Source organism: Cetorhinus maximus, chromosome 1 (assembly GCF_964194155.1).
Source record: "Cetorhinus maximus chromosome 1, sCetMax3.hap1.1, whole genome shotgun sequence".
Taxonomy (NCBI): Eukaryota; Metazoa; Chordata; class Chondrichthyes; order Lamniformes; family Cetorhinidae; genus Cetorhinus; species Cetorhinus maximus.
The window spans coordinates 187,241,639-187,257,727 of record NC_135879.1 but is presented as its reverse complement, the minus strand read 5'-3'; the positions used below and the strand labels follow the sequence as shown (position 1 = coordinate 187,257,727).

Below are 16,089 nucleotides of genomic sequence, written 5' to 3'. Positions count from 1 at the left end.
ACTGAAGCAGTCCATGTCCAAATGCAGCAAGACCTGGACAATATCCAGGCTTGGGCTGACAAATGGCAAGTAACATTTGCACAACACGAGTGTCAGGCGATGACCATCTCCAAACAAGAGAGAATCTAACCATCACCCTTTGACGTTCAATGGTATTACCATCACTGAATCCCCCAATATCAACATCCCTTAGGGTTTACCATTGACCAGAAACTGAACTGGGCTAGCCATATAAATACTACAAGAGCAGGTCTGAGGCTAGGAATAGTGCAACGGGTAACTCACCTCCTGACTCCCCAAAGCCTGTCCACCATCTACAAGACACAAGTCAGGAGTGTGATGGAATACTCCCCACTTGCCTGGATGAGTGTAGCTCCCACAACACTCGAAGCTTGACACTGTCCAGGACAAAGCAGCCCACTTGATTGGCACAACATCCACAGACATTCACTCCCTTCACCACCAACACACAGTAGCAGCAGTGTGTACCATCTACAAGATGCACTGCTGGAATTCACCAAAGCTCCTTGCAAACCCACGACCACAACCATTTCGAAGGACAAGGGCAGCAGATAGATGGGAACACCACCAGGAAGTTCCCCTCCAAGTCATTCGCCATCCTGACTTGGAAATATATCACCGTTCCTTCACTGTCACTGGGTCAAAATCCTGGAACTCCCTGCCTAACAACATTGTGGGTGTACCTACACCATATGATCTGCAGCGGTTCAAGAAGGCTGCTCCCCACCTTCTCATAGAAGTATGATGTCGTTGCTGTCACAGAGACATGGTTGAGAGAGGGGCAGGATTGGCAGCTCAATATTCCAGGATAATAGGGCCTTTAGGCGAGGCAGGGAAGGAGGTAAAAGAGGAGGGGGTATCGCAATATTGATCGAGGATTCAATTACGGCAGTAAAGAGAGATGACATCTTAGGCTCCTCAAATGAAGCCATATGAGTAGAACTGAAAAACAAAAAAGGAGCAATCACATTGCTGGGAGTGTACTGTAGGCCCCCAGACAGTCAGAGAGAAATAGAAGAGCAGATATGTAGGCAAATTTCAGAGGAGTGTAAAAATAATAGGGTAGTAATAGTGGGGGATTTCAACATCCCCAACATTAACTGGGTTAGTCATAGTGTGAAAGGTTTAGAGGGAGCGGAATTCTTAAAATGCATCCAGGAGAGCTTTTCAAGCCAGTACGTAGAAGGTCCTACAAGAGAGGGGGCGGTCCTGGACTTAATTTTAGGGAATGAAGCCGGACAACTGGTAGAGGTATCAGTGGGGGAGCATTTTGCAGATAGTGATCATAACTCTGTTAGATTCAAGATTGTTATGGAAAAGGACAAGGATGGGCCAGAAATCAGAGTTCTAAATTGGGGGAAGGCTGATTTTAATAAGACCAGATATGATTTGGCCACAGTGGACTGGGAGCAGCAATTTTAGGTAAATCTGCATCAGAGCAGTGAGACTCATTCAAGAAGGAAATAGGGAGAGTACAGGGCCAAAATATTCGAGTAAAGACAAAGGCTGGGACCAAAAATCCAGGGAACCCTGGATGTCGAGGGATATATAGGATTGGATAAAGAGAAAAAGGGAGGCTTATGGCAGATACCAAGGGCTCAAAACAGCGGAAGCCCTAGAGGAGTATAGAATGTGTAGGCGGGAACTTATTAGGAGAGCAAAAAGGGGGCATGAAAAAACATTGGCAGGTAAAATAAAGGAAAATCCAAAGTTATTTTGCAAGTGCATTAAGAGTAAGAGAATAACTAGGGAAAGAGTAGGGCCCATTAAGGACCATAGTGGTAATTTGTGTGTGGAGCTGGAAGACGTATGTAGGGTTCTAAATGAATACTTTGTGTCAGTGTTCACAAGTGAGAGGGACGACGTGGATATGGAAATCAGGCAGAAGGAATGTGATACAATTAAAGAAATTAGCATAGAAAGGGAGGAGGTTCTAATCACATCCGTCTTCACCCAAGAGAATGAGGATGAAGGTATGGAACTCGGGGAGAGAGACTGCGAGGTTCTTGAGCAAATTGATATAGGGAGTGACAAGGTATTGGAGGTGTTGGCAGGCTTAAAAGTGAACAAATCTCCAGGTCCGGATGATTTGTGTCCCAGACTGCTGAAGGAGGCAAGGGAGGAGATCGCAGGGGCTCTGACCCAAATCTTTAATTCCTCTCTGGCCACGGGGGAGGTGCCAGAGGACTGGAGAACATCTAATGTGGTTCTGCTATTTAAGAAGGGTTGTAGAGATAGGCCAGGGAACTACAGACCAGTGAGTCTCATGTCAGTGGTAGGGAAACTTGGAGAAAATTCTGAAGGAGAGAATCTATCTCCACTTGGAGAGGCAAGGTTTGATCAGGGATAGTCAGCATAGCTTTGTCAGAGGGAGGTCATGCCTAACAAGTTTGGTTGAATCTTTTGAGGAGGTGACCAGTTGTGTAGATGAGGGTAGTGCAGTTGAGGTAGTTCATATGGATTTCAGCAAAGCCTTTGACAAGGTCCCACATGGGAGACTTATAAAGAAGGCAAAGGCACATGGGATACAGGGTAATTTGATAAGGTGGATTCAAAATTGGCTTAGTTGTAGGAGACAGAGGGTGATGACAGAAGGCTGCTTTAGTGACTGGAAGGCAGTGTCCAATGGCGTACCACAGGGATCTGTGCTGGGTCCTCTATTCTTCGTCATTTATATAAACGACATAGATGACTATGTGGGGGGTAGGATTAGTAAATTTGCAGACGACACAAAGATTGGCCAGGTGGTTAACAGTGAGGTTGAGTGTCTTGGGCTACAGGAAGATCGACGGGATGGTCAAATGGGCAGATAAGTGGCAGATGGAATTTTAGATGAAAAGTGTGAGGTGATACACTTTGGAAGGAGTAATTTGACAAGGAAGTATTCAATGAACAGCATGACACTAGGAAGTTCTGAGGAACAAAGGGACCTTGGTGTATGTGATCATGGATCTCTGAAGGCAGAGGGGCATATTAGTGGGATGGTGAAAAAGGCATATGGGACACCTGCCTTTATCAATCGAAGCATAGATTACAAAAGTAGGGAGGTCATGTTAGAGTTGTATAGAACCTTGGTAAGGCCACAGCTGGAGTACTGTGTGTAGTTCTGTTCGCCACATTATAGGAAGGATGTGATTGCACTGGAGGGAGTGCAGAGGAGATTCGCCAGGATGTTGCCTGGGATGAAATATTTAAGTTATGAAGAGAGGTTGGATAGACTTGGGTTGTTTTCGTTGGAGCAGAGAAGACTAAGAGGCGACCTGATCGAGGTGTACAAGATTGAGGGGCATGGACAGGGTGGATAGGGAACAGCTGTTCCCCTTAGTTGAAGGGTCAGTCACGAGGGGACACAAGTTCAAGATGAGGGGCAGGAGGTTTGGGGGGGATGTGAGGAAAAACTTTTTTACCCAGAGGGTGGTGACGATCTGGAATGCGCTGCCTGAGAGGGTGGTGGAGGTGGGCTGCCGCACATCCTTTTAAAAAGTACCTGGATGAGCACTTGGCACGTCATAACATTCAAGGCTATGGGCCAAGTGGTGGTAAATGGGATTAGATAGGTAGGTCAGGTGTTTCTCATGTGTCGGTGCAGACTCGATGGGCCGAAGGGCCTCTTCTGCACTCTGTGATTCTGTGATAAGTGGATAAGTAGATACATTTCATCCGGGCCTGGAGATTTATCCCAAGCTGTTGAGTGAGGCAAGGGAAGAGATAGCAGGGCCGCTGGCAATAATTTTCAATACCTCTCTGGCCACAGGAGAGGTGCCAGAGGCCTGGAGGACAGCCAATGTGGTACCGTTATTCGAGAAGGGAGGAAGGGATAAACCAGGGAACTACAGGCCAGTCAGTCTAACCTCAGTGGTGGGGAAACTATTGGAAGCAATTCTGAGGGACAGAATTAATCTACACTTGGAGAGGCAGGGATTAATCAAGGACAGTCAACATGGTTTTGTTAAGGGGAGGTCATGTCTGACCAATTTGATTGAAATTTTTGAACAGGTGTGTAGATGAGGGCAATGCATTTGATGTAGTCTACTTGGACTTCAGCAAGGCTTTTGATAAGGTCCCGCATGGGAGTTTGATAACGAAGGTAAGAGCTCATGGGATCCAAGGCAATTTGGCAAATTGGATCCAGAATTGGCTGAGTGGCAGGAAGCAGAGGGTGATAGTTGAGGGGTGTTTTTGTGACTGGATGCCTGTGTCCAGTGGGGTTTCACAGTGATCGGTGTTGGGTCCCTTGCTGTTTGTGGTATATATAAGCGATTTAAACTTGAATGTAGGAGGGTTGATCAGTAATTTCGTGGATGACACGAAAATTGGTGGGATGGTAAATAGTGAGGAGGAAAGCCTTAGATTACAGGAGGATATAAACGGGCTGGTCAGATGGGCTGATCAGTGGTAAATGGAATTTAATCTAAGTGTGAGGTGATACACTGGGACAGGACAGACGAGGCACAGGAATACACGATGAATGGTAGGGCCCTGGGAAGTACTGAGGATCAGAGGGACCTTGGTGTGCATGTCCACCAGTCCCTTAAGGTAGCCAGACAGGTAGATAAGGTGGTTAAGAAGGCATATGGGATACTTGCCTTTATTAGCTGAGGCTTAGAATATAAGAGCAGGGAGATTATGCTCGAACTGTATAAAACGCTGGGTAGGCCACAGCTAGAGTACAGAGTGCAGTTATGGAATCTGCATTTTAGGAAGGATGTGATTGCACTGGAGAGAGTGCAGAGGAGATTTACCAGGATTTGCCTAGGTTAGAGAGTTTTAGTTATGAAGAGAGATTGGATAGACTGGAGTTATTTTCCCTGCTGCAGAGGAGATTGAGGGGGGGACATGATTGAGGTGTATAAAATTGTGAGGAGCATAGATAGGGTAGACAGGAAGGAACTTTTCCCCTTGGTAGGGGGATCAGTAACCAGGGGGCATAGATTTAAGGTAAGGGGCAGGAGGTTTAGAGGGGATGTGAGGAAGAATTTTTTCACCCAGAGGTCAGTGGGAATCTGGAACTCACTGCCTGAAAGGGTGGTAGAGGCAGAAACCCTCGTAACATTTAAGAAGTATTTGAATGTGCACTTGCGATGCCATGGCATACAAGGCTATGGACCTAGTGCTGGAAAATGGGATTAGAATAGTTTGGTATTTGCGCAGACTCAATGGGCCGAAGGGCCTTTTTCTGTGCTGTAGACTTCAATGACTCTATGAACTAGGGATGGGCAATAAGTGCTGGCCCATGCAGCAAAGCCCACATCCAGTGAATGAATTATACAAAACAAGGAAGTATAGATTAGAAGATTTCATTCAATATAAAATGTGAAAAAAGTGACAGAGGTAAAGAAAGATGGAAAGAGAGAAATGAGAGGCAGTTAGAGCTATCTAATTAGTTCCACACCTCTACCTAGTACTTCAGTTCATGTCGCCCAGGATCCTGCATGTTGTTTTCTTTTTAATCAGCCTAATTAACTTGTCCTGTCTTAGCTTACCTTATAACAAGCTATTTGTAGTTCTTGGTGCATTTGCATGATGGTATAACGTGTTGGATCTTGTGTGCAATTTCATGCTTAATACTACAATGTACTCTGCAGAATACTGGAGCTACAACAGGTTCTGGTCAATAATAAGATGGTGGACACCTAATGTACAATAGAACCTACTCATTGAAAAATTGGTTGTGAAGACATGAAATGTACAGTGTGTTGTGTTTCAATGCAGCCAGAAAGTGCAAATAGAGGTGTGGTTCGGCAAACAAACTTTAAATTGGGCATCACCCTATAGTCCCATAAAGCATCAGAGCAATGTCTAAAAGACAGTAGGAAGCTAGATCTCCTTACTTCAAACACTTGATATTGCAGTATAGTACTCCTGGGGGTATAATGTCCTTGGAGTACCACAAAAATTATGCAAGTGACATAACCTCACATTACCTTCTGAGGCCAGCTCATTTGTGTGTAGGCATTTGAAGCACATTATAAGACCCATAGAAAAATCAAAGCAGGAGTAAGTCATTTGGCTCTTCAAGCCTACTCCGCCATTCAATATGATCATGGCTAATCCTCTATCTTAACGCCATACTCCCGCTCTCTCCCCGTACCCCTTGATGCCTTTAGCGTCTAGAAATCGATCTATTTCCTTCTTAATTATATTCAGTAACTTGGCCTCCTCTTGGTAGAGAATCCACAGGCTCACCACCCTCTGAGTGAAGAAGTTTCCCTTCATCTCAGTCCTGAATGGCCTACCCTGTATCTTGAGATTAGGACCCCCCCTGCCGCCACCGCACCTGCTAGAGGAAACATCATTCATGCATCCAGTCTGTCCAGCCCTGTCAGAATTTTATATGTTTCAATGAGATCCCCTCTCATTCTTCTAAACTCCACCGAATACAGGCCTAGTCGGCCCAATCTCTCCTCGTACGACAATCCTGCCAACCCAGGAATCCATCTGGTGAACTTTCGCTGCACTCCGTCAATGACAAGTATATCCTTTCTTAGGTAAGGAGACCAAAATTGCACACAACACTCCAGGTGTGGTCTCACCAAGATCCTGTAAAGCTGCAGTAAGACATACTTGCTCCTGTACTCAAGTCCTCTAGCAATGAAGGCCAACATACCATTTGCCTTCTTAACTGCTGCACCTGCATGCTTGCTTTCAGTGATTGGTGTACAAGGACACCCAGGTTCCTTTGTACATCAACATTTCCAATCTATCACCATTTAAAGAATACTCTGCCATTCTGTTTTTCCTACCAAAGTAGATGGCTTCACACCTATCCACATTATACTGCACCTGTCATGTATTTGCCCACTCATTCAACCTGCCCAAATCGCCTTGAAGCCTCTTAACACCCTCCTCATCGCACACATTCCCACCAAGTTTTGTGTTGTCAGCAAACTTAGAAATATTACATTTGGCTCCCTCATCCAAATCATTGATATCTATTGTGAATAGCTGGACCCCAAGCACTGATCCCTGCGGTACCCCGTTAGTCACCGCCTGCCCCTCCAAAAAAGACCCGTTTATTCCTACTCTGTTTCCTGTCTACTAACCAATTCTCAATCCATGCCAATATATTACCCCCAATTTCATGTGTGTTAATTTTGCACACTAACCTCTTTATCAAAAGCTTTCTGAAAATCCAAATGCACCACATCTACTGGTTCTCCCTTATCTATTCTGCTGGTTACATCCTCAAAAAAACTCCAGTAGGTTTGTCAAACATGATTTCTCTTTCATAAATCCATGTTGACTTTATCCCTTTGTCACTGACTTTGTAATCTGCAAGTATTGCTTTTTTTTGTAATTTGAAGAGCCTCCAGAAATCTTCCTGGATAGTGTATCGCCAGGGTTTTATACGGTCAGAGTTGGGGGAATTGGAGCTTTGACGCTGAGATGTTGGGTAAACTATGTACATTAAAACCAACACCCAAGGCATTCAGGACTTTTGATATCCATACCTCAACATCTTCCACTTGTGACACTAGCTCTGCTGCAACTCTCCTAGACGGTGTCTTCTGAATATTTTCCCTTGTCGTAAAACCCTGACTAGGATAGTTAAAGTAGACCTGCTGTTATAATGTATATCATACCAGTTTTAGAGCCTCTAAATTGTCTTCCATGTCTTATTGAACAGCCATTAATCACATAAATTTTAGACATGGGAGAACACACATCCGGAATAAGAGCTCTTCCTCCTCTTAAAGACTCAACCTTGAACACTTGGGGGGAATATTTCTAAGAATTTGTGCTTTCAAAATGTTTTCTCTTTCCAAACTGCGAAAACTTTACTACAGTTTTAAACATAACAAAAGTGCAACAAAATCTGCTTCTAATTGTTGCTTCATGTTACATGAAATGAAGTTAGTTCTATGACTGACATAGATTGAAGATAAACCATAGGTTTATTTAACACTGCAGTTTTAAGTTCTCTCTTCCTGTGATTGTGTGTTTGCTGATCATAGAAACAATACTATTTAATAATCAAATCAAGCAGTGTTACAGATATGGCATTTTATGAATTGTTCAAAATACAATAACTAAAATATTTTGCAATAGAGAAAGCAAAACAATGTAAATGCTGGCAGTACAGCAGGCCTTAACATCTGTAGTGTGAATATACAAGTGAACATACATATTGGATTTAACTTATCACCAGCACAACTATCCATTGACCCTAGAAAATACACATGGGTGGCATACCATTTGAGATCTGATTCAACAGTGATCCTAAGCTATTGAACCATATAAGATATTTAGTGATTATACTCGTGTGAGCAAAGTACTAGGAGGGCTGCCTCATGCTGGAGCTCTACCCAACAGGGGTCATCATGTTTACCTGCTACCTGATGTACTTGTCAATTTTTCTTTGTAGAAATATAAATAACTTAATTATAAGTTGTTAGTTAAATTGAGTTTAATTATTCTGGTTGAAAATGCCCTCCTTTTTATAAAAAAAATTGTTTCCAATAGATGATGAGCCATGGGAAAGAGTCAATGCTTATTTGATTCATGATACAGCTGACTGGAAAGATCTCAACTTGAAATTTGTTCTACAAGTTTATAGAGACTACTATCTGACTGATGATATCATGTACCTTAAAGACATGTGGTCTGTCTGCCAGGTAAAGAATTTTTAAATTGTTCTGTGTTTTTAAAAATTTTATGCAATGGGAAAAGTTGTTCTCTATAAAATAACTTTAAATATTCTATCCAGGCAGTCAGGGGTTTCTAATAATCTAAATCATTTGTTAAATCTAGTAGCTTACAGCCTATAATATGAATTTGGAAAGTGAAGTTTAACCAAATGCATGAATTGATGTGAAGCAATGGATAAACAATACAGGGTGTTGTTTGTTCTCCATCAACCTCACATTGGTTCATTGAGCAGGTTTTCTGTAATAGCCAAATTTATCTATTGTACAGGATAAATGAATGAGCAAGGAAGAATTATACTTGAAGGGATGTAGATTCATTTAGATTCCAAGGTGAAATATCTGACTTTCTGTTTTAAAAAAAAGTATTGAAAATTAGATTTGTAATATTATAATCCAAGTTACAGCATGATACAGTGGCTGCTTTGTCACGTTTTGAGACTTTTTAGCTTTGACTTGAATTTCTGGTAATTAATATTAAGGTATTGCTATCAAATTGCATTTAGCTCAAAAGCGGCTACATTTACAGTATAAAGCTTTTAAGAGTGTGGCTTGGGAATCATCCAAAGAATGCCCAGAATGGTGCTTTGCTACATACTGCACTAGCTGGACACAATGGAGGTTGTTGAAGACATCTCAGTAAATATTCAAGCATCATGTGTTGTAATACGGTAGCTTCATTCATGTAAGTCCAGTATGGTTACCTGACCAGATTAAGAAAATGATAGATTTAACCCATTGACTGAGATAATGTGGTATACTTTGGTTTCTTTGTTACAAATAATTTTATGGATTGGATGAAATTCCACAATTGACACTGCCTTGTTTGTGTACACATGTCTGTTGGCTTATAAGTGGCCTAGTCCTGAGCATGATTTTTTTCTATTCGATCATGGGATGTGGGCATTGCTGGCTAAGCCAGCATTTATTGCCTATGTGTCAGTTAGACTCCTGCAAGCTAAGAGATACCCATATTGGGGCAATGCTGAGAATACAGAAACAATCCTGGGACACACTGTTCATATAATATACGAATTAGGAGCCCTCGAGTCTACTGGAAGCTAAGAGAAACCCTTATTGGAGCAATGCTGAGATTACAGAAACAACCCTGGGACACATTGTTCATATATATGAATTAGGAGCTCTCGAGCCTGGTACATCATTCGATAACATCATGCCTGATCTGGTTGTAAACTCAACTCTCCATTCCCGCCTACTCCCCGATAACCTTTCACTCCTTTGTTTATCAAGAATCTATCTACCTCTGCCTTAAAAATATTCAAAGACTCTGCTTCCACTGCCTTTTGAGGAAGATAGTTTTGAAGATTCTCAAACCTCAGAGAAAATGTCTCCTCTGTCTTAAATGAACGACCCCTTATTTTTAAACAATGACCCCTAGTCTTAAATTCTCCCACAAGAGGAAACTTCCTCTCCACATCCGCCCTGTCAAGACCCCTCAGGATCTCAAGTCGCCTCTTACTCTTCTGAGCTCCAGTGGATACTAGCCTGTCCAACCTTTCCTCATAAGATGACCCTTCCATTCCAGGCATTAGTCTAGTAAACCTTCTCTGAACTGCTTTCAATGCATTTACATCCTTCCCTAAATAAGGAGACCAATACTGTACATAGTACTTCAGATGTGGTCTCACCAATGTCCTGTATAACTGAAGCATAACCTCCCTACTTCTGTATTCAATTCCCCTCGCAATAAACGATAACATTCTATTAGCTTTCCTAATTACTTACTCTACCTGCATACTAACCTTTTGCAATTCATGCACTAGGACACCCAGATCCCTCTGCACCATCAAGGCCGCATTTGACTGAGTGTGGCATCAAGGATCCCTAGCAAAACTAGGAGTCAGTGGGAATCAGGGGGAAAACTCTTTGTGCTAGGTATGACTGCAAGCAGCAAAGGAAGACAGTTGTGGTTGTTGGATGTCAAACATCTCAGTTCCAGGACATCACTGCAGACATACCTCAGGATAGTGCCCTAGGCCCAACCATCTTCAGCTGCTTCATCAATTACTTTCCTTCCATTTTTTTTAATTCATTCATAGGATGTGGGCTTCATTGGATGGACCAGCATTTATTGCCCATCCCTAGTTGCCTTGAGAAGGTGGTGGTGAGCTGCCTTCTTGAACCGTTGCAGTCCTGTGGTGTAGGTATGCCCACAGTGCTGTTAGGAAGGGAGCTCCAGGATTTTGACAGTGACAGTGAAGGAACGGCAATATATTTCCAAGTCAGGATGGTGAGTGACTTGGAGGGGAACTTCCAGGTGGCGGTATTCCCATCTATCTGCTACCCTTGTGCTTTTAGATGGTAGAGGTCGTGGGTTTGGAAGGTGCTGTTGAAGGAGTCTTGCTGAGTTACTGCAGTGCATCTTGTACACACTGCTGCTACTGTGGATAGTGGGGAGACTGAATGTTTGTAGATTTGGTGCCAATCAAGTTGGCTGCTTTGTCCTGGATGGTGTCAAGCTTCTTGCTTGTTGTAAGAGCTCATTCATCCAGGCAAGTGGGGAGCATTCCTTCACACTCCTGACTTGTGCCTTGTAGGTGGTGGACAGGCTTTGGGGAGTCAGGTGGTGAGTTACTCGTCACACGATTCCTAGCCTCTGACCTGCTCTTGTAGCCACAGTATTTATTTGGCTAGTCCAGTTCAGTTTCTGGCCAATGGTAACTCCCAGGATGTTGATAGTGGGGGATTCAGTGATGGTAATGCCATTGAACGTCGGGGGGGAGGGGGGGGCGGCAGGGGTGATGGTTAGATTCTCTCTTGTTGGAGATGATCATTGCCTGGCACTTGTGTGAAGCAAATGTTACTTGCCACTTGTCAGCCCAAGCCTCGATATTGTCTAGGTCTTGAAGCATTTGGACATGGACTGGTTCAGTATCTAAGGAGTCATATATGGTGCTGAACATTGTGCAGTCATCAGCGAACGTCCCCACTCTTAACCAGCCCAACCATCTTCAGCTGCTTCATCAATGACCTTCCTTCCGTCATAAGATCAGAAGTGGGGATGTTCGCTGATGATTGCACAGTGTTCAGCACCATTTGCGACGCCTTAGATACTGAAGAAGCCCATGTCCAAATGCAGCAAGACCTGGTCAACATCCAGGCTTGGGCTGACGAGTGGTAGGCAATGACCATCTCCAACAAGAGAGAATTTACCCATTGCCCCTTGACATTCAATGGCATTACCATTGCTGAATCCCCCACTATCAACATCCTGGGGGTTACCATTGGCCAGAAACTGAACTGGACTAGCCATATAAATACTGTGGCTACAAGAGTAGGTCAGAGGCTAGGAATCCTGCGGCAAGTAACTCACCTCCTGACTCCCCAAAGCCTGTCCACCATCTACAAGGCACAAGTCAGGAGTGTGATGGAATACTCTCCACTTGCCTGGATAAGTGTAGCTCCAACAACATTCAAAGCTTGACATCACCCAGGACAAAGCAGCCCGCTTGACTGGCACCCCTTGCACAAACATTCACTCTCTCCGCCACCAACGCACAGTGGCAGCAGTGTATATCATCTACAAGATGCACTGCAGAAACTCATCAAGCTGCTTTCGGGAGCACCTTTCAAAACCCATGATCACTACCATCTAGAAGGACAAGGGCAGGAGACACATGGGGACACCACCATCTGGAAGTTCCCCTCCAAGCCACTCACCGTCCTGACTTGTCGTTGGGTCAAAATCTAGGAGTTCCCTCCCTAACAGCACTGTGTGTATGCCTACACCACGCAGACTGCGCAGGTTCAAGAAGGCAGCTCACCACCACCTTCCCTAACAGCACTGTGTGTATGCCTACACCACGTGGGCTGCGGCGGTTCAAGAAGGCAGCTCACCACCACCTTCTCGAGGGCAACTAGGGGTGGGAAATATATGCTGGCCTAGCCAGTGATGCCCATATCCTGTAAATTAATTTTAAAAATTAGATAATATGCTTTTTGAGTCTTCCTGCCAAAATGGATAATTTCACATTTTCCCACTTTATACTCCCATTTGCCAAACTTTGCCCGCTCACTTAACCTATCTATATCGCTTTGTAGCCTCCTTTATTACCCAAAGACTGAATGTTGGGTAATAAAGGCAAAAATTCCTGATCATGAGAAGTGCCATATCTTTTTGGGCTGAGCCCAAGAAAATGTCTAGTGCATTTGACTTTTATTAGTTACTTGAACAGTTTTGGATTCAAGTTCCACTTCATGATGCAGGCAGACATTTCCAGTGCAGTACTGAGGGAGTGCTACATTGTCAGAAATGTCATCTTTCAGTGAGACATTCATCTAATCTGTAAAAATATTGATATATAAAAATTGGCTGCTGCTTTTGCTTAATTGGCTACATTTCAGGGAGCACTGTGATTTATTAGATGTGAAATTTCCATTAGATGTTTTGAGGACATGACTGCATTGCAAATACAAGGTCGTATTTTTGCTGGACAAAAAATGGTCCAAATCTATATTTTTAAAATTCTTTGTTGGGTAAGCATCAGTTGCTATGATTATAGTCTGTGTATTTTTCATTAAATATAACTACAATCATTGACAAATTACCTTGTAAATAATTAACATTAAATTTTCAAATTATAACTAGCATGGTTTTAGTTATTCTAATTTATTAAATGCAGTTGATGTCGTTTCTTAAGTTTCTTGTCTGATTAATTTAGGCTTCTTTGAACAAAGTATGGTAGGATTGTGTAGGTAGCAAAATTTCATCCAATCCTTTAATCTTCCATCTGTAAATGAGGAAGAATACTAGATGCTTATGTAGGTATGATATGCTTCATGTCTTCAAATGTTGAGAAGTAGGGTTGGAGGTCCTATAGATGTTTAACAGAATTGCATGATTTGTTTTTCAGCATAGGAAAAGATATTAGTGTTTCTTAGAATAGGACCCAGGATTGAAAGGTGATTTGGAACAGAAGACGGTGATAAAATAACCATATGTAATTCTAGCAGGATTAATGGGCTGAATGAAGTTTTCTCGTTCTGAGTTAATTGAGATGGATTTTTTTTTGAAGAGCACTGTATTTAGGTCATTTTCTTTTGTGAAGATAGGTTGTCTTGTTTCATGACATTTAAGGAATGAGAAGGGCCACACAAAAGCAAATAAACTTTAACAATCTGGATTCAGGTTTTAAATTTTTCAGTGTAAGGAATTTGCAGTAACAACCATTGTAAACTGAGGTTGCAACTTCATTAATTGCTGCTTTTAGGCTGTCATGGAGTCTGAACTGAAGTTTGATACTGATGGAGATGGACTTATTGAAAACTCTGGCTATGCAGACCAAACCTATGATGGATGGGCTGTAACCGGACCTAGGTAGGAAATCAGCCTGTCATTTATGATCATTTAAAACAGCAAGTGAATTTAATAGAGAATAATTGAAATCTGTGCTCTTTTCCTTCGTTTTACTTGCATCTTTCCTCTTCCCTTCTGTTAGGCTATGTGTTATTTCTCACAAAAGGCAGGAAATCTACTCTTATGTCTGCTGCTCTTAACAGCAACTAAACTTGTCTTTAATATTAAAATAAATTCCAAGATGTTTCATTGGTGCATAATCAAACAGAATTTTAACACTAAGCAGCATGAGATGGCAGCTGGGCTGACAAGCTTGCTTACACCCCCTCACCTCTTCGGCCAAAATCTGGCCTCTTCCAAGCTTCTTGGAGCATGGCTGGAACATTGGTATTCACAGTATATATATTGGACAATGGACATGAACTTGAGCTACTGTCTTGTTATGTATTGTATGCCAATATATTGCAGCAGCATATCTATTTAAAGTCTGCTTATTGACAGTTTCACAAGTAACATGGAATGTAATTCTAATTGAGCAGTTTTATATGCATGTACTGTTCAAAACAATTCAGCTGTCTTTATACAAATTGCAGTGCCTACTGTGGAGGGCTCTGGTTAGCATCTGTGTGTGTTATGTGCAAGATGGCTGAGATTCTGAAAATTGATGAAGAATACAAAAAATACAAAGACATACTAGAAAGAGGAAAAGAAGCATTTGAGAGGATATTATGGAATGGTAAGCCTTATTCCTGAATTGAGCTATTTGTACTCAGACTAAAAAGGTTAGAATGAAATACTAACACTTAAGCTGACTGTAACTGATTCTTGCCAGCCTGCTGGATAGAATAGATGAAAACTGAACATGTTTTGGAGAGGGAAACTCCTGACAAATTACAAGAAAATGTGTCGAACACAAAACCTTCAAAGGTATTATGCTTTAATGGAGCTGATGTGCTGCATTGCGAATCTCATTCTGTGTAACTAGTTATGGGTTTTCCTCTACAAGAAGTACTAATTAGTCAGGTTCTCCTTTCTCGGCTACAACACTTTGTAAGAGAGGACAGATCTATTAAGCCTTTTAGTGGTCAACACAGAACATAAGTATTAACTATTTTTGGAGAATTTTCAGCAGCTTTTTTTTAATGAATTGATTCCCTTTAAGCATTTTATTTTTTCTTTGATCTTATGCTGTATACAAATTTTCCCTACTGTTCAAAAATGATTCAATCCGAACTAGCTAATTTAAAGCCAGTTGATCAGCTTGTTTACCAAGCTTATTTCTTTAAAAAAATTTAATCCGCAACAAATGACTGGGTAACATGTATACCCAGGGCAAGATGGGGAAAGTCTTTTTGTTTTGCATCTCATTTGGAATTTCTTACTCTATGCATAGTTTGAAGAATAACAAATGTTCTTCATTCAAAGTTTGATACATATCATAGTGACTAATTTACTAACAGTTTGCAATGCAGCAGTGCAATTTGTATCTGAGGTTCTCGAACTATCTGCATTGTGGCTATCAAACTGAACTGTCAGAAGAAGTGTCATTCTTTCCTGCTGTCAGTTGGTGGGTCCAGAACTTTACATTGAGAGGGGGAAAAAATACATTTAACCCTGCATGGTTTGTTGCCCTAGTCCAAAGGGTGTTTTTTTTTTAACATGATGGCAGTATATGTTCTGATATGTCTGCTGTCAACTAAGTTTTTAGATTTTAACAACTCTTCTGTGCCGATAACTCCTACTGAATATGACATTCTGCTAATCTTGCAGGAAAATATTACAATTATGATAGTAGTAAGAAGTGCTACTCAAACAGCGTGATGTCAGACCAGTGTGCCGGACAGTGGTTTGTAAGAGCATGTGGCCTTGGAGAAGGTGAATACGAGGTAATCATATTGAATGCTTTTCATAGTTTTGCTTATTTGAAGAATTGAATGGTATTACCAAAGCTGTTTAAAAAGTGTGTTTTTTTAAGAGGACAAAAATAATCTTACATGGTCTAATTGACAATTGGCTCTGCCATTATACATTTTTTGACAGTAGTCAGCCATTACTTAGGATTTGTCTGCATGCACTAAACTGCCTTCTGTCTCTTAATATAATGGA

At 42.0% G+C, this 16,089-nt stretch overlaps 1 protein-coding gene across 2 annotated transcripts in view; it reads left to right on the top strand.

The window, feature by feature from the left end:
- The window catches only part of gba2 (glucosidase, beta (bile acid) 2), a 95,987-nt gene that overhangs the window by 67,522 nt on the left and 12,376 nt on the right, over nucleotides 1-16,089 (top strand). For both annotated transcript variants that reach the window (XM_078550886.1, XM_078550891.1), the window contains 4 exons: nucleotides 8,485-8,636; nucleotides 13,898-14,004; nucleotides 14,577-14,719; nucleotides 15,754-15,869. In XM_078550886.1, the coding sequence (XP_078407012.1) occupies nucleotides 8,485-8,636; nucleotides 13,898-14,004; nucleotides 14,577-14,719; nucleotides 15,754-15,869 (518 nt within the window). The remainder of the gene's footprint in view (nucleotides 1-8,484; nucleotides 8,637-13,897; nucleotides 14,005-14,576; nucleotides 14,720-15,753; nucleotides 15,870-16,089) is intronic.